Below are 17,775 nucleotides of genomic sequence, written 5' to 3' on the forward strand. Positions count from 1 at the left end.
ATGGCGGCGGGGCAACGGGTGGGTGCCGTGCTGCTCCTCCTGGCGGCGTGGCTGCAGCCGCCGCCCGTCCGGCCCCGCAGCCTCCGTTTCGTGACGCTGGTGAGGGAAGGATGGGGGGCGGTGGGAGCGGGTCGGGCCGGGTCGGTCCCCGCCGGGCCGAGGTGACGCGGTGCCGCCCGCAGGTGTACCGGCACGGAGACCGCTCGCCCATCAAGGCCTACCCGCGGGATCCCTTCCAGGAGGGCGCCTGGCCGCAGGGCTTCGGGCAGCTCACGCAGGTGCGTGCGGGAGGCGGGCCGGGGCAGCGGGCCGGGAGCGGCGAGGCCGGCGGTAACGGTGGGTGCTGTTGCAGGTGGGGATGCGGCAGCAGTGGGAGCTGGGCCGGGCCTTGCGGCGGCGGTACCGCGACTTCCTCAGCGCCTCGTACCGGCGGCAGGAGGTGAGTGCCCGAGGGGCGGGGGGGAGGGGGGGTACGGGAGAAAGGAGAAAAAAACGAAACCACAACTAAAATGACGACGAGATGGAGGAAAAGCTCGTCGATCTTCGCTCCGCGCCGTGGCTGTGGGAGCGGCACGCGGCGCCGCCTCGTTCTGCGCTTCCGCCACCGAGCGCGGCGCAGCGGCACCTGCGGGCCGGGGGAGCGGCGTGCCGGCGGCCGTAACATCTGCTCAACAAACGCAGTGCCGTATCTGGTGTTGTTTCTTACTTGAGATCGTTCTGTCACAACAGCAGATCCCGGTCAAAAAGAAGAACCCCGCCTGTGCTTGCCGTGCTGTCTGTGCTATGCTGCAGGCACTGTCTCACGGCCCGTACAAACAGCGGTCCCCAACCAAAAGTGACCCTCTGTTCCCTTCTAGTGTAAAGGTTTTGTTCTCCCATCTGCTGACTTTGCTCTCTTCCTCTGCGGTGTCATCCTCCTTCATTCCAGTTCCTGAGAAACTGACGGTCATCAGTGAACTTCATTAAAAATATTCTGGAGTCTGTGTGCAGCTGTGTGCTGTGCACAGAGGCACATCTGAAATTCCCCACAAACGTCCATTGTGGTTGACCACAGGGGTGTGAGTCAATGGGAACATGAGCAAGCGTCATGCTGAGAGGTACACTATCATGTGGATGGAAAGGAAAGCTTGTCCTACTGCTGGCCTTGCATTGATTCAGTTGTTTTATCTGAGCTTACTTGGAGGCAAAGGAACAGTCCCCATAAAATTTTCTGTTGTTACTCCCACCCATTTTGGACTCTCCAGTAAGTACACAGCTTGGTGTGGTTCAGATTACATCTCTTTGACCTCTGTCTTACCAACAAAACTTCCAGTCTCAATTCAAACAAAGGTCTTTTAACCTTCTTCAGTAGTTCCTTTCTAAATATATTCCATTCTTATACAGCTTTTGCCAGCTGAAACTGTTCTCCTCTTGCTTGAGAAAGAAAAACTAACCACAGCACATGCAAACAAAAACTGTTCTGCTAACCAAGCCTGAATTGAGCAGGCTTGAGTTAAGCAAGTTCTCTTATAAGAAGTGTTGCCTCTGGATGATACCGTGTGACCATCTGTCACCTGACTCAGCGACAGGCTGGAGCCTTGGCAAAAGGTGCTGAAGAAAGCAAATATGCTCAGGGCTTAATTGTTCGGGGTTTTTTTAATGACACTTAGAGAAGTAGGTCCTTATATTTTAAAATATTTCCTTTCTGCTTCTTCAGAGCATACTTAGGACAATGCAATCCTGTCTAAGTACAGGATCAGGTTTTTTTAAGCCACAGTTAGAAAGTAAATGTAGGTAGAAACAGTCAAGACTTTTTTGCCATGACTTCAGTTTTGATACACAGTTTACATGGGAGATATACATGATGAGCCTATTTGTTTGTTTGTTTTTTACATTTCTCACTTTTCATTTAGCATTTAAAACAAAACCCCACTCTTGACATTATATTTGACTCTTCTGGCATTCTTTTCTTCTTATTTCAGGTCCAGTGTTGGTTTTTAGTATGTTCTTTTCTATGTGTTTATCCTGTCTTAGCACTGGTTTCCCTTCAGTTTCCCCAAAGCGTTTTCAGTACATGGATATCAGAATACCAAAGATTTTACCACTTTGACCTTCTGAACTCTTTTGTATTTTTCTTTCTTTTTTCTGGCTCAGATTTCTCTCTGAGCTCTGGAATGGTAAGTCTTGACCCATTAATCCCAAAAGTACACATTCATCAAATAAAATCTCATCTTCCTCACTTCTCTTTCTCTCTTAGACCACTCTTGTTTCCATTCCTCAGGTGGTAAAGCTGAGGTGTGGAGAAGCCAGGTTTTTGCATGAGCAGTAGCCTGCTCCTGAAATGGAGAACTGAATACTGCAGTTTGCCCCAGTTCTGCCTTGTAAATACAGTGCACTTCCTATCTGTGTCCGTCATTATCTGCACCTGTCTTGCCCTTCTCTGACTAGAATATTCAGACTCCTTTCCTTCTGTCTGTAATCCCCACACAGCGCATCTTACTGTCCCGCTCTCCCAGAACAGAGTGCTCTAGTGCTACACGACACATCATCTCTCATACCCATCCTTATTATTCCATCCAGGTTGACAGCAGCAGGCTCAATCACTTCGGTTCCTGTTACTCTGTTGTCTGTGAGCAGCTGCAGGGCACTTGGCAATGTTCTTCAGCACACACGTTGTCCTTTGTCTAAGCACTATCACTTACAGTAGCAATGCTAATGGTGCATTGTCCATATCCTGGCAGATCTTCATCCGCAGCACGGATTACGATCGGACGCTGATGAGTGCGGAGGCCAATCTGGCCGGCCTGTATCCCCCAGAGAAACAACAGATGTTCAACCCTAACATTTCCTGGCAGCCAATTCCTGTGCACACAGTGCCGGAGTCTGGAGAAATGGTAAGTTAGTCCCAAGGATGTGTACTGACTACACGAGTAACATTACGCTGACTTCTCCATAAGCTTTTTCCTTCAGTCTCAGTTCAGACTGTCTTGAGCTTCTCCTGGGAACCTGTCTTGCAAAGATTCTTCTGTTCTTTGAACAAGATGAAAACTGAAGGTCTGTGTTTGTACAGCCAATATTAGCCACAGCCACTCACCAGACCACACACAAACTGGAATGTGTGAGAAGGCAATACCTGAAGCTGTTCATAGATGCATCCCACCAGTCAGAGTTTTGGTACAATTCTGTATGTCGAAAGTCCTGTACGTACAAATTCTGTACATTTGTATTCTCGGTGATCTTGCTGCTCTTGTCTCTTTCCAGCTATTGAAATTTCCATTAACCCCCTGTCCACGATATGAACAGCTACAGAATGAAACACGGAACTCAGCAGAATACATAAATAAGACCAGAGACAATTTGGTGAGTGGTCGTTTGCATGAAATAAAATGGTCTTAGGATTTTAGTTGAAATATTGTTACCTCTACATTATCAGAGAGAAGGGTAGGAAGACTCATTCTGTGTGTGTAATGCTGTATGAGGTTGAAAAATTGAAGGTCTCTCTCTGCTCGTACCTACAGCAATTCCTGCAGATGGTGGCAAATGAGACTGGAATCCGGGATCTCTCTCTCGAGTCTGTTTGGAGTGTGTATGACACACTGTTCTGTGAAGTAAGTTTGGTCATCCTCTTACAGCCATGAGACTTTGGTCTCAGGGCTCTGTTACCTCTTGCTTTGTAGCTTAAATACCATGCCACAGGTGCAGTAAATTATTCATTTGAAAGTCACTAGAAAATGACTGCAGTCTGAAATCTTCAGCTCTCCAGAGACAGCTGAGTTAGGTAGAAATGAGATTTCTGGAAACACGTTCACTTTAAGATTTAAGTTAGAGGCTTTAAGTTGAGACCATTCCTGATTCTACCTCTGCCTCTGTTAATTTGGGTCAATCACTTCTTTCTGTGTTCTGTTCATGTTTATTTCTCTCTGCTAGGTTAAGTGGGTTTCACCAACATCTGGGTTTAGATCTGGTCAGAGGGATCAAGAACTTCACTTTCACTTTCAAGACTGACTTAAAGAGCTTGCAAATTGAGTCAAGAAACCCAACTGAACCACTGTAGCCCTAAGATCTCAGGCAACAGCTCACTGTCCCAAAGTGAAAGAGAACACTGTAAAGAAGAGGAGATCCTCTCTCGAAACTATACCCTTATACTGATTAATCTCTTTAGATACTTTGAATTTCCTCCTTTTTTCTCACTTTTACAAACAGTGCCCTGAAGAGAAGTACTGTTTTTCACACCGGAACCAGGAGATTCACTGTAACACCTGGATGAAAATAAAAGCCCAAGAAATGCCTGAACTTAGCAGCTATTATTTCTGTATAGTAATGAAAAACTAGCTAAATATATAAGTTGCTAATGGGAACTGCTTAGACAGAATGAGCCCTTAAGGATATTCAGTCTCATCTTCTGGCATTTTAGTGGGATGTGGCATAGAAAATAATCTGAGTAATGCCAGGGAACCACAACTGTTTGTCTGCCAGCATAACTAATTATTTCTTGTAAATGGTTAGCTACAAAACAAATTCTTTTCTAGATTCCCAGTTACATGTATTTGAGGTTTGATTGCTGGGCCTCATCCCAGGTGCATCCCAGTACTGTTGCAGAGTGCTTGCTAACATTCTCCAGTATCCTTCATTGGCTCTCAAAACCTCCTGGGGAATTGTGCTGCAGACACAGCAGAAAACTTGGGTTCTTGTGCTCTCCAGCTTGTTTTTTTGTTTTTGACTGTGTGCCATCTGCATACACATGTAAAGCAAAAGCCCTGAGATTACTGTACTGTTGTAAGAATAAAAGCCCACACTCCAGTTGTGCATTTACAGAAAAGTAGCTCCTCGACTCTAATCTTTATGCTTCTCATGATTAGTTTCTAAAGCAACATTAAAAAGGAAGGACACAAACTACCTCTATTTTCTGTATGCAGTGTTCACAGTGATTATAGAAGCATAAATAGAAGAGGGTAATACTTAAAGTAAAGCAGGAACACAACAACAGTTTGGGCAGGACTCCAGACACCTTGACTCCTGCTCTGATTAATCTGTGGTCCGTGCTACCTGCACATGAGTACTCTCTTTCTCTTCCTAGCAAGCACACAAAATGGATTTGCCATCATGGGTGACACCAGATGTCATGACTCAAATGAAGCAGCTAAAAGACTTTGGTTTTGAATTTCTGTTCGGAATTCATCGTCGGGTAGAAAAAGCTCGTTTGCAAGGCGGTGAGTGCACAAAGGAAGGAGCTTTGTGCTGCTTTGTCTGGATTTTGAATCTTACTAGTTATTTGTGTTTGCCAGGGGTCCTGCTGGATCACATTAGGAAAAACCTAACCAAAGCAGCAAACGTCTCTGCCCACCAGCAACTGAAACTACTTGTCTATTCAGCGGTAAGTCAGAGGTTGGGTACTAGCTTTGGTCCACTTACCCTTCCTCACCGGGAACTGGGGCTTGCTGATGGCTTTAATCCTTTCTGGCTTCTCCACAGCCTATGCAGTGAGCAGGAGATTTATCTTTGCCTTTGGCTGGGTGGGATGTGCCACGTCTGGCATCATTCCTCTAGGGCCTTTGAGGAAAATTCTTAACTGGCACTTCGCTCCTTTTGGCTTAGACTTGTGGATGAGACTGGTAGTCTTTGGGGGATAGTGCTAGGCTTCACTAGTGGATGGGTTGGTGGTACTCAAATGTGATGTTACACAGTGTAGCTAAAGTCATGCCCCTAACTTTTCAGCAGCCTACTGACTGGAAAGTCAGGCATCTCTCCCAAAACTGCCCTGTAGAAAATAATTCGTAACAGAATGATGCAGGACATATGGCTTTGTTTCACTTCCTCTCCTTCTCTGGTACCATCACAGATCACTTTTCAAACAGTACTGCTCCTTTCCCTTCTTCCCTGTGGAAGTTACAATGGGGACTTCCCTTCAGCACTGTCCTGCACGCTGCTGGTATGGTCTGAGCTGCCCTGCCACATTCATGAGGGTGACTGATTTGGTTTTTTTCCCTCTTTCTCAGCATGACACCACACTTGTGGCACTGCAGATGGCTCTAGATGTCTACAACAAGATTCAAGCACCATACGCCTCATGTCATTTATTTGAGCTGTACCAAGAGGATGATGGGTGAGGGCTGCAGTAAAGATGTCTGCTGTGATTTCACCTGAAGGGTTAGATACGTAGGCTAGGTGTAACCTAGGGGGATGCAATCTTGGTCCTAGTGGCAAACTCTTAGGAAGAAAACAACGACCAGACTAAAGGAAACGGTGTGCACACTAAGAGCTTTTTGGGAAGGGATGACTTCAGCTGGATGGAAAAAAAGAAAACACCTATTTTCTGTGGGTTTTTTTTCAGTAATTTCTCTGTGGAAATGTTTTTCCGGAATGAGAGCGGAAAGGAACCTTTCCCGTTGACAATTCCTGGCTGTCAGCAAATATGTCCATTGCAAAGATTCTTGGAACTCACAGATCCTGTTGTTCCTCAGGACTGGGAGCAAGAATGTCAGGTAGCAAGCAGTATGCGTGACACAGGTGAGCCTAAGCTGGACCAGATAGTGGCAGAGAGGGAAAGCTTGGTATTATACTGACTGCTTATTTTCTTCATTGCAGGACTGTTTGTGGGTCTGGCTGTGTGTGGATCCATTCTCCTTCTCCTTATAATCCTCCTCTTGACTGTACTCCTTCGCATTCAGTCTCAGCCCCCTGGCTACCGGCACGTTTCCAATGAGGGAGAAGAGCAGGCCTGACAGTTGCTTCAACTCCTTCCCAGGCAATAGGAGGGAGCAGTGTTGCCCCTAAGGATGATTGGGCATCTTCAGTTACTGAGTATTCTGCTTTGGCCATTGCTTCCCAGAATGAAGCTGGACTGTGATTTTTGGATACTTTCTAATGAGATGCCCAGAGAGAGGATTAACCTAATCTAATGGAAGCGGACATTTTAATTCTGAGAAGCCACTCTACTGTGTGGTGCCCCAGTCCTCATACAACTTGTCTGGGATTCCCACCATGGCCAGTTGAAGCTCATGAAGAATTTTCCTCCTTTCAGTGATTGTAAATGTAACCACTCATCATGACTGTGGCAGAGGCGCTTGTTTCTCCAGAAGGTGCCACATCTAGGACAATCAAAAATTGCTTCTCTTTCCACACAACCTGCTTTGTGTGCTTTTCTCTCAAGCCTTTGGACTGATGCTGGTGGGAAAGCTGGGCTTGGAGTAGAAGGCCCAGATCACCATGTGCAGTGGCGGCAGCTGGTCACACAGAGGAAGCTGCTGCAGATGATGGCAGATAGTGACAAGTGGTTCCTGAGGCTGCTAAGTGGTTGTTGCTAGTCAGTTCTTCCCCTCCTCGCATTGCAGCTCAAGAGAAAAGAACTGGCCTGGGATCAGGACAGAACTGCAAACCTGGCAGTAGTTTTTTTGGTATTTGGTTCAGTTACATATGATCCACATCCATATGATCTTGAGCAAAGAGCTTCAAGATTAGAATAAATGCCAACTCCTGTATTGTTTTTTGTTGTTGTTCTTTTTTTGTTTGGTTGGTTTTTTGTTGTTGTTTTTGTTTCCTGTATTCCCTACTGGACCACCTCATTCAGAGGAAAAAAAATGAAATCAAATCGTAAGGATCAGACTTTGCAGGTAACTGTGGATCCCTTCATCTGCCATGCTTTGGCTTTCTGTCTGAAGTGTGATCATTTCTCCAGGCAAGCTGGATGGAAGCTGTGGGCCTCTCTGCACACTGCAACTGCCAAGTGCTCACCACCTGCCTCACAGCTTCTGGCAGAAGATGAGAGACTGTGGCAGGCACCAGCACAGGCTCTTCACATGGTGATGCTGCACATTCACTTCCCAGTTTTAGTTCCTTTTCTGCTGCAGTTCCCTTTCCTTCTTGGCGGCAGAAGCGAGTGCTTAGGCTAACGACATTTCCTTGGGACTTTTCCCCACACCATAATTGACATCTGCCAGCATGGGAACTCTGAATCAGCAGTAGCAGCTTGCTGTTCTCAGCATCTTCCTCACCTTTTTGTCCTCTGAAGATGTAATCTAGGTTTGCTGCACAGTGAGGCAGTCATAAAGCAAAAGCCTGCGTGAACAGGCACAAAAAAAAAGAGGTAATAGAAAGTGCATTTAAGGGACCAGACCTGTTATTTTTAAAGACAGCAAATTTTGCACATGCAGAAAAAAGGTTTCCATGATGATAATGACATTCTGACTGTGAATGACTTTCTGTAATTGTTTCAGTACATTTCCTTTTCATCATTAAAATCAAATTCACACTGAACTTTATTCTTCCTCTTTAAGATTTCACAGGGTTAAACCCAGCTCACCGTTGGAAAACAGGGATAACTTACTATATCCCCTTCCAAGGTAAATTCCTTGTTTACTAGAGCAAAGTGAGAATTGAAACAAAGTTGTTTGGCTGGTAGCAACCATGCATATGTACAGCTTATAATGCAGCCTGTCCAACTGGGAAGGGTCATTTGCAGATATGGCATTATGACAGACAGAAAATCAGTTCTAGTTCTCATAGTTCTCCAGCAGAAAGATTAATACCTTCTAACCTCCCAGATAAAAACAGTTCAGCAGAATACTCAGAGCACCCATTTTATATCAGAGAAGTACTTCAGTTTAGTACAAAACTTTTATTTATATCAAAGCTGTAAAACTATTAAGTGAACACAGGGAATCTCAGCAGGTCTAAAGCCTGCTCATCAACCTCTGGAGCAAGGCTCCCAGAAAGCTTTATAAACAAACCAGAAAAAGCAGAGTTTTTCAGTTTAACAGCAGTTGTGAGGTCTGACTCTGAAAAGGGGCATCTGAAAGAAATCCCTCGTTTCTGCTTAACAACACACCCAACATTCTGAGGCACGCTGGCATGGGTGGAAAAAAAAATACTTAACTGATAGCAAAAAAAAATGCCTAGAGTTCTGAAGACAAAGAATCAGTAGGTTCTTAGCTCTATATTGCCTATGCGTCCCACAAGGCAAATAAAGAGGTATGGCATCATAATGTTCTTCATGGTCTAAATAGCTGCAGGTGCAGAATAGACTTAGCCTGAGGTTTTTGATAGCACATGCTGCAAGAAGCTTGCAGATGGGAAAGGCTGGTGTTTCCTTAACTCACTCAAGCTATCCATCACCTCACCCTTGTGAACATTCTACCTTTCAAGACATGAATCTTACTAACAAAGGTTTCCTCAGCTCAATTTGACTAGAACAGTCTGGAGACCTCATCACAAGCTGCTCCACAGCAGACTACAGGAGATAATATCCTGTTATCACACTGTTAATGATAACAAGCAGGCTGGAAGCAGTAACTTCAGCAGGATCTGAAAACATCTCTGAATTTTCCTTAGAAACTCTGAAGTGCCTCAGAAATTAAGTGGCAACTCCACTGGCAACTCTCTAGAAGGAGAAGCAGAGAATCACAGAAGCAAGATCAGATCTAGGGAGGAAGGACAAAGTAGAAGGCTAATGCCCTGCAGTGCCTATTGTGCCCACTGCCATCACTGAATTTGTCTTCTATGATCAAAAAAGGATCAAAATACTCTATCACTTATATAGATCCTTTTCACTTCCTTCCCCGTGATTTAGAATCTTTGGGTTTTGTTCCCATCTCTTCCACTTCCCAAGACAATAACTTAGCTTTGAGTTTGCTTGTCCCAGGGTTTGCCTGTCTCTGCCCTCCACGTCTGGACAAACTCCGGCTCCCGATCCCCTGCTCAGTCATGGCTTTCAAAAGATGTTCTTGCTTCTTCATCACCATCTCCTCCCGGCTCCAGATCAGAATATTAAAGCCTGAGAGGAAAACAAAAACATTGTGTTTTGTATATCAGAAATTTTTTATAAAAATATAGCACCAAAGGCCATGTCACTTTGATGCCAGAAATTCAAAGTATTTTGTCTGTTCTAAGACATTTACACAGTATAGATGATGCAAATATTTGTATTGCAGACAATCTCTAGGTGGCCCACAGAATTCTGCTCTAATTGAGAACTGTAATCGAGTAATTTCTAATCTTATCTGTCACAGCTATAAACCACAAACCTAAAGTCAGCTCCCATAATCTCACACAGCCTAGGAAAAAACACTCTGCTCCGAAGCCTGGAAAATGAGTCAAATAAAGGGAAAGTGCTACAGCCTAGTCGGAAAAAGCCTTTTTTCTCCCTTCCTGTTTTCTGGAACAATTTCATGGCCAGCAGATGGCAGCAGCTTCTGGCCCAGGGATGGCTTCTGACTCTCCCGGAAACATCCTGTTTCATAACCGCCGAAGTGGAAGAATACTAAGAAGCTCTTGATTTCCTTTTACACATGTAGGAAACTGTAAAGGACTACTAGTGAATGGGATTTAGGAAACCCATACTTGCAACTTGTTTAGTCTCTGAGAAACAAGCCTGCCCTTTTCCAGGAGCTTAATGTTCCGGATTCTTTTTACTTACCCATGCCAGAGGCTAGTGTGTCTCCCATAGGGTTAAATTTATTCAGCTGAAAATAGACAAAACGAGACTGTAAGAGCACCATTGGTTATATAACAGAGGCATAAAAGCACCACTGTTTATATAATGGCAACAATCTGGAAAGCAGAATGTTCCCTAAAGAGCATCACAGGAAACCTACAGATGACCACAGAACAACCCTGTTCGAGTCAGCAGCTTTAGCCAGCACTCATAACCCCATGAGAGCATGAGTCTGTCACAAGTAAAGCAGACATTCCTGTTGTTCTAATCCCTGAAACCTCTCTCTTGGCTGCATATCAATACTCAGAAATACTTTTAGCTGCAGTGCCCAACTCACCGAGATTATACCAGATGCATTCGGATCATAGAGCTGACAAACCATCTCCCCGGTGTTTCCATCAAATATATCAACAGTTCTCAGCTCATTCACTGTGTAGCCTGGGAACTTCGGGTCTGGATAGCGACCCACTACAATGAGATCATAGCGAGGATGCCATGTTGCCTAGTCATAGAACAGAGCAATGGAGAGTTAGAGAGCAGGGCAGAGCTGATGCTGATGCACAGCAGACAGCCAGCAGTGCGAGCAGCAGCCTGGGCATCCCACCCACGGCCTGAGCAACAGGAGAGTCCTCAGAAGGTGCTCTGCAAGAGTTGCAGAAGTATGAACATCCACCCACCAGTGTTATATCCTGACCAGAAACCAGATCATTTATTTTAAAGCCTGCTGCTAGCACCAGCAGCAATACTCTTCTCAAACAATAGCGACTTAACTTGCCTTAATAGGTGTGAGGTGCTGGAATTGCCGATGTGGGTGTGGGATCAGATGCTGAGGCTTGGTCCAGTCTGAACATGAGTAAACCCTGATTTCATTGCGCTGGTCTGTGCTCAGCAGCTTGGCACCATCTGTTGGGCTGAAGTAAGCTAGAGAGGGGGACAGTAAGCCAAAGATCACAGTGCTGTGATTGACATGAAACACAGAAGTCATATTTGTCTGGAAAACCATAAACTATGATATGAATGTGGCTGTGCATCTCAAGAGACAAGGCTTCACCCATCTCAAGCAAACTCAAAGCTCTTACAGTAAGTTGAAACCTACCACACTGGGTTACACAGGGAGAATCGCTATTTTCATTTTAGAGTCACGTAAACAAACACTGCAAACCAAGGAACCTGCTCACTCAGATAGAAAGTCACAAGTACATGAGATATGAAGATGACAAAAGAGACATGGCACAGATGGATACAAACTGGTAGAACTGCAGTCAAGGAACAGTTCCCTAACTCCCATATCCTGCTTTTATCAAAGGGACTGTCCCAGTATATTCAGATCTGCTTTTCTCAGGTTCGATCTCTACCCTGTCTTGCCACACACAGCCTCTGAACACAAAAGCCAGCACAAGAACAGATTGCAGCATATGGCTGAGTGTAGGGGGAAACCTCCGAGGCAGCCCTCTTCAGATCCGTTTAAGCTGCCATGAAACCACACTGTCTACTAAACCTGAAGGGCAATACCTTAGGAAGTACTAAGCTGTAAGCTGCCTGTCATAAACAGAACAAAACATTTAAGTATGCTTCTACCACTAATACCACTAACAGCAATTAAAAATAATTTACTCAGAAGGTGGAAAAAAAAACAAACAAACAACACAGGTTAGCCTTTTTTTATAGTTACATTAACCTTCTCCCAAAGCACTCTTAGATATGTTAATGTTCAATGTTTGCATTTAAAAATTACATGGAACTTGAACAATTTGCATCTGATTGTATTGAGGTTTGCTCCAAAACAAGAACAGCATCTCATGGTTTTGTGGAATAAAAGCAAGACAGAATCCAAAATAATTTGGATACAGACTCAGATGAAAAAGAAAGCAATAAAAATACACAGATGGGACACTCAGCAGACATACATGCAACAAAATCCTTATCTCAGGAACTCACCTGCATTGACAGGTTTGTCATGAGGAAGTACGTGAAGAAAATTTGCTTTGTCTTTAATGTTTCTGAGGTCCCAGATTTTAACTGTCTGATCCACAGATGCTGTGGCCAATAACCACTCACATCGAGAGTTAAACTCCACATGAGTCACTTTCTTCTTGTGCAGTTTCAGCCTCCAAATCTGCAGCAAATAGAAAATCACACAGGAAAAAAAAAAATCATGAGCTAGAGTAGAGAAATTGAAGAAAAATCTACTAGTGCAGAGTAAAGAGGCCAGACATTTAGAGAATAAAATAAAACCGACTACAATACAGTAGGAGTTTACCTTGTGGGAGCAAGAATGGAGAAAAGTGACCTTGAAACTATTCAGTTCTGGAAGAATCTCTAATCCATCAATTTATTACAGCTACAGGAAAGAAAAATGCAATCCCTGGTTCACTGAGGAAAGTATTAGTACCACGGTACAAAGCAAGACCTCATCTGGAACACTTCATGCAGTACCAGTTTTCCACTGACAGAAAGACTAAAACAACTGGAACTGATACACAGATGAGCTGCCAACACAACAACAAGAAGGAAGAGAACTGCTTTGGTGAAGATACGAAAAAATTGCGTTCTTTATTTTAATAAAAATGAAAGATGACAGAGGATGTAATTGGCTTCTAGAAATATATCAGAAAATTAAACATAAAGGAAGCAAAATATTTCAATTATCAAGTAGACACAAACTTGCTATGGATACATTTATACTGGACACCAAAAGATTATTTCTAATCAACTGAGTGAAGTTGGTCCATCATCTCTATTGGGAGATCATCTATCTAATGGGTACCTCCCAAGTGAAGAAAAGACTTTTGTCACATTCTTTCAGAAGAAATAAAATGAAACAACTAGCTTAGAATGAGCACAACTCATACAGAGTATTTATAATTCTGCTCACTAATTTATACAACTGCCTCTGGCCACAGCACACTGGGCAGTAAATTCTTACCCTTGATGCTACCCCTGTAGGCAGGAGAAATGGTAATTCCAGTCTGACAGTTCAGCAGGTTCTTATAAGCAGGACCAACTCCAAGTCTGTTCTCTAATAGGTTTCTGCACAACTCCAGTCTAGCTGTGCCTGCCCTCTCCTGCCTAACAGCAGTAGTGCAATTTCTATCCCAACATTCACTGAACTGCTGTTGTGCACTTGCAGAAGGGTATCTGTCACAGCAGTATCCACCAAACGGCCTCCACCAGTGCACTGTTTTTGGAAGCATGAAGGTTGCTGGCAGAGGGCATTTATGTATGTATTACAGGTTGCCCTGTAATTACTCTGCCCAGCATCAAATACCCTGAAGGAAGGGGCAGCACATCACACAGCTCCTGTCTGAAAATTGTTATTACAGTGCCAGTTGGCAGAAGCACAAACAATCTCACCACCTAAACAGTGGCAGACTCATCTTCTCAACTGCAAGGCACTTGTACTTTCCTACACTAAGAGGCCTGGAAAAAAGAACACAAGCCATGAAGATTCCCCCCCAAAAAACCACTTAGTGAAGCCATACTAACCTCTTCACCAGAAGTGCTGAGCAGGACCACATTGCCCAAGTTATCACCTGTCACCACAGTACGGCAGCTTGCAGAAACATCAACACTGCAGTACCAGCAACTAGAAGGAAAGAGACAAAATCAGTGCTACCTCCCACAGGCAGGTGAAGGCAGCAGAGCTCTAGTTCACACCTTATCCCTGTCTCTGACAAAGGAGAATGCAACAGATTGCATCTGTCATCCTCTCTCTGATCTGATGGTATGGCTCTGAACAGCAGGAAAGAGGGTGGCTTATCAGCAATGCTAACTTCTGGTGACTGAATATGAAATAATTCCTAAGGCATCTATGAAGTGCTCAATAGATGGGAGTGTGGCATGTTGGGACAGTGGAATATAATAGAAGCTGAAAAGTCATTCAGAAACTTCACATGGACACACCCAAGTGACACTGGCAAATATATAGAAATGGCTTTTAAAAAGGTTTTCCACAAAACAGGAAGCAACGGAAAAGAAAAAAACAAGAGCTCTGGACTAGAAAACTGCATTTCTAAACTATATGAACTTTATGCTCCTAGAAAAAAACATGAATAGAGGCTTATCTGATAAAGACATTCTTCTTAGCCACAGCTCTGCTTGGGGGGTAGGCCCAACGAGAGTAAAGCTGTGTTCCTTTCGGAACTTGGAAAAGCTTCACTTGCAGAGCTAAATTATTCTTGAATTCAAGATGGAAGAAATTAGCATGGTGAGCCTGAACTCTTCACAGGACAGTAGGGTAAACCCAGTAAGATGAAATTCAGATTCTGAAGGAAGGCTTTTTTGGAATTCCTATGCTGCCTGAGTTGCACACAGAAAACACAAAACACTGATCACAAAGAAGACTTTCTGTACATTATACAGTGAAGCACTGTCAGTATTACAAGATGGGAGATGGTGTCACCAGAAAGCAGCACCAGAAGGTGGATCAGCGTACTCAGCTACCGCAAAAGCTAAAAGCCTTGTGGCTGTCTGGCTTATCACCCACCCTGTAGTGCTGGAGTGGGGCCCAGGAGCCTACCTGTGAGCTCCCTCACAAGATCAGTTCATATCAAGAATCTCCTAAAACCTTCAAAGAAGCGTACATTCACATGACCAGAGCCACAGCATTAACACAGCATTACAGAGCAGAGATTCAACCTCACTCTGCTCCTTCCTCACCAAACGTTATGGTTCTCATGGCCACAGTCCGGGGCACGGGAGATCACCTGCACCGCTCTGCCCTCAAGATCCTGCAGACTTAGGGTGCCATCCCCTGATGCCACATAAAGCTTCACTGCCTCATAAGGACTGAACTTGATGTCTCCAAGAGAATCTCCTGGCCCTTTCTGGAATACATACAAAGCCAAACGGTATCAAGGTTAGAGTGGAAAAAATCTTAATACAACCCATCTTTCTGGAACACGCTGCAGGATTCTCCAGGTGCAATGCACAGCTTTCTGGCAGGGGACACTCACAAGAACTTTCTGATCTGTTTCCACCTAAGCACATACATACTGTATCTGTAGGTTCAGCCCCATTGCTTTGGGCTACAAACCTCATTAGCAGCACTTCTTCCTCTGCACTGGGTGCCCTGGTAAGCCCTCATCTGGAGTACTGCATCCAGTTCTGGGCTCCCCAGTACAAAATTCTGGCCTCCCATTACAAAACAGACAGGGATCTCTTGGAAAGAGTCCAGCGGAGGGCCATGAAGATGGTGAAGGGCCTGGAGCATCTCTCCTATGAGGAAAGGCTGAGTGAACTGGGTCTGTTCAGCCTGGAGAAAAGAAGACTGAGAGGGGACCTGATCCAGGTCTATAAATATCTAAGGTGTGGGGGGCAGAATGGCGAGGCCAGACTCTTTTCAGTGGTGAGTGGAGACAGGACAAGGGGAAACGGCTGGAAACTGCAGCATAGGAAGTTCTGCACAAATGTGCGCAAGAACTTCTTTACAGTGAGGTGACGGAGCACTGGAACAGGCTGCCCAGGGAGGTGGTGGAGTCTCCTTCTCTGGAGGTGTTCAAGACCTGCCTGGATGCCTACCTGTGCGACCTGGTGTAGGGAACCTGCTTTGGCAGGGGGGTTGGACTCGATGATCTCTGGAGGTCCCTTCCAACCCCTACAATTCTGTGATTCTGTGATTCTGTGACAAATGTGCAGTGAACCACCTCACTCAGACCAGCTTAGGAGATTACAAGAAAAATACAACGCTATTCCATGCAGAAACCACATAAAATCTTATGACAACCCTGCATTAAGCTTTCTTACACTGTCTTCATTTACCAGTTCACCACAGGCTACTTCCATTGCTTTATCTGGTCTTACTCAAGGTCTCCCCAGGAAAAACAAGAGTAGTGCCAAGAGAAATCCTACTGCTAACTACAAGGCACAAGAACCTCATGCCAGAGCTGTTTTCTCCCAGCCTGTCCTCTGAGGAAATGTGGAAACCCTACAGAAACAAAGACGGAAAACAAGGATGCTGACTGGGAGTCCCCAAACTCTGGTACTCAAGTGTCACTCTGATGCTCACACAGCAGCTATTTAACAAAGATGCACTGTAAATATTAGCTGTTAAGAGGCCAGGGGAGACAAAAAAAGGCCCAGTTACAGAGTCTGTCTGCCCTCACAGTAGTGGAAGAAGGATGGTGTATCTAGGCATAACTCTGATAGGCATTCCATTGGGATACAAGATCTTGTCCCAGGGTGCGTCCAGAACAAGGTCTATCCTGCCTTGTTCACCTAGCTAGTCATCTCAGCACCACTAAGGATCACCTTCTGTCTTAAGACAAGAGTGCAGCTGGAACAGCCAGATTGGAAACCAACCACAAAAGGTGCTACCAGAAATAGGCAGGTGGAGAAATGTAAAGAGCAGGCTAACCCAATTTCTCCTCACTTAGCTTTCAACACTGAGCAGAATTAACTAATTGAAGAGCTCAGGCTTCCTCGTGGGTCCACAGAATAGACTGAGAGGGTGATTCTAAGCACGGGCAGATAGAATTGCCTCTAGAGATTCATCTCCTCATTCCACTGACTCTTAGTTTTGGCATTTTATATAAGCATTGAAAGTTAGGTGGAATGAATCAGAAGAATCCTTATGACACCACTTGAAGGCAGTGGTGTTAGTGGAGAAGTACTGGGGGCACAAGAAATTGCTCAGCAAAAAATCATCTGGCAGTGAGCAGCACTGCACCAGGTCAAGAGGTTAGAAGGTCCCCAGGGCAGAGTTACGGAACTTACAGCTGAAGAAACCCACTGGCACAACCCACACTCCCTTGTGTAACAAGTAGTAAGCAAGCAAGCATCTACAGCCCTCCCCTTAATGAAGAAAAGTTCTCTCCTACCCACCACCCCATTTCAGAGAAAAATAAAGAGAGCGAGTCTTCCTGGACTACAGAGAGCAGCACTGAAGTTCAGAGGACAAAGGAGATGAATATGGAGAAGAAACCCCGCTCCCATATATAGAGTCAAGCATCTCCCTTTCTCTCTCTTTTTTTTTATAGTGCTCCTGGAAGCCCAAAACATTGCTGTAATTCTTACTCCCAGTTCTCGGTGATGGTGAAGACCCGGGAAGTATTGCCATTAAAATCCTGCAGGATGGTACTGCCGGCAACTGATGAAGTGTACAGCTGACTAGGGTTAAAAGGGTTAAACTTCATTCCTGTGATGGCCCCTCCAGCTCCCATCTACAAGGAAGGGGATGAACAAGAGAAAAATCCACTGAGTGATGGGGAAGGAGGGAAGTGCATTCTCTAAATCTGCATTCACTGCTATTTCTTAACAGCAACAGAGAAACACAGTACAGCCCTCCGGGAGGCAAAAACAACCATACCAACCACCATGTCTTCCCACATGGCAGCTGTCTGGGCAGCCGCCCCTCCACAGAATAAAAC

The 17,775-nt window shown here is 44.9% G+C and overlaps 2 protein-coding genes across 6 annotated transcripts in view; one reads left to right on the plus strand and one right to left on the minus strand.

The window, feature by feature from the left end:
• Positions 1 to 8,232, plus strand: ACP2 (acid phosphatase 2, lysosomal). Its single transcript, XM_042870426.1, has 11 exons — positions 1 to 99; positions 183 to 278; positions 353 to 439; positions 2,721 to 2,873; positions 3,241 to 3,339; positions 3,498 to 3,587; positions 5,057 to 5,189; positions 5,265 to 5,353; positions 5,976 to 6,082; positions 6,311 to 6,486; positions 6,565 to 8,232. The coding sequence occupies exons 1-11, from the start codon at positions 1 to 3 to the stop codon at positions 6,699 to 6,701; spliced, it is 1,266 nt and encodes a 421-aa protein (XP_042726360.1). The 3' UTR covers positions 6,702 to 8,232.
• The window catches only part of DDB2 (damage specific DNA binding protein 2), a 24,657-nt gene continuing 8,498 nt past the window's right edge, over positions 1,617 to 17,775 (minus strand). For all 5 annotated transcript variants that reach the window (XM_042870382.1, XM_042870388.1, XM_042870375.1 and 2 more), the window contains 7 exons: positions 15,068 to 15,234; positions 13,895 to 13,994; positions 12,347 to 12,524; positions 11,184 to 11,329; positions 10,746 to 10,910; positions 10,391 to 10,436; positions 1,617 to 9,748 (listed from right to left, as the gene is read on the minus strand). In XM_042870382.1, the coding sequence (XP_042726316.1) occupies positions 9,522 to 9,748; positions 10,391 to 10,436; positions 10,746 to 10,910; positions 11,184 to 11,329; positions 12,347 to 12,524; positions 13,895 to 13,994; positions 15,068 to 15,234 (1,029 nt within the window). In that variant the 3' untranslated portion in view covers positions 1,617 to 9,521. The remainder of the gene's footprint in view (positions 9,749 to 10,390; positions 10,437 to 10,745; positions 10,911 to 11,183; positions 11,330 to 12,346; positions 12,525 to 13,894; positions 13,995 to 15,067; positions 15,235 to 17,775) is intronic.

Source organism: Lagopus leucura, unplaced genomic scaffold (genome assembly GCF_019238085.1).
Source record: "Lagopus leucura isolate 7727_CA_CO unplaced genomic scaffold, USGS_WTPT01 Super-Scaffold_1, whole genome shotgun sequence".
NCBI lineage: Eukaryota > Metazoa > Chordata > Aves > Galliformes > Phasianidae > Lagopus > Lagopus leucura.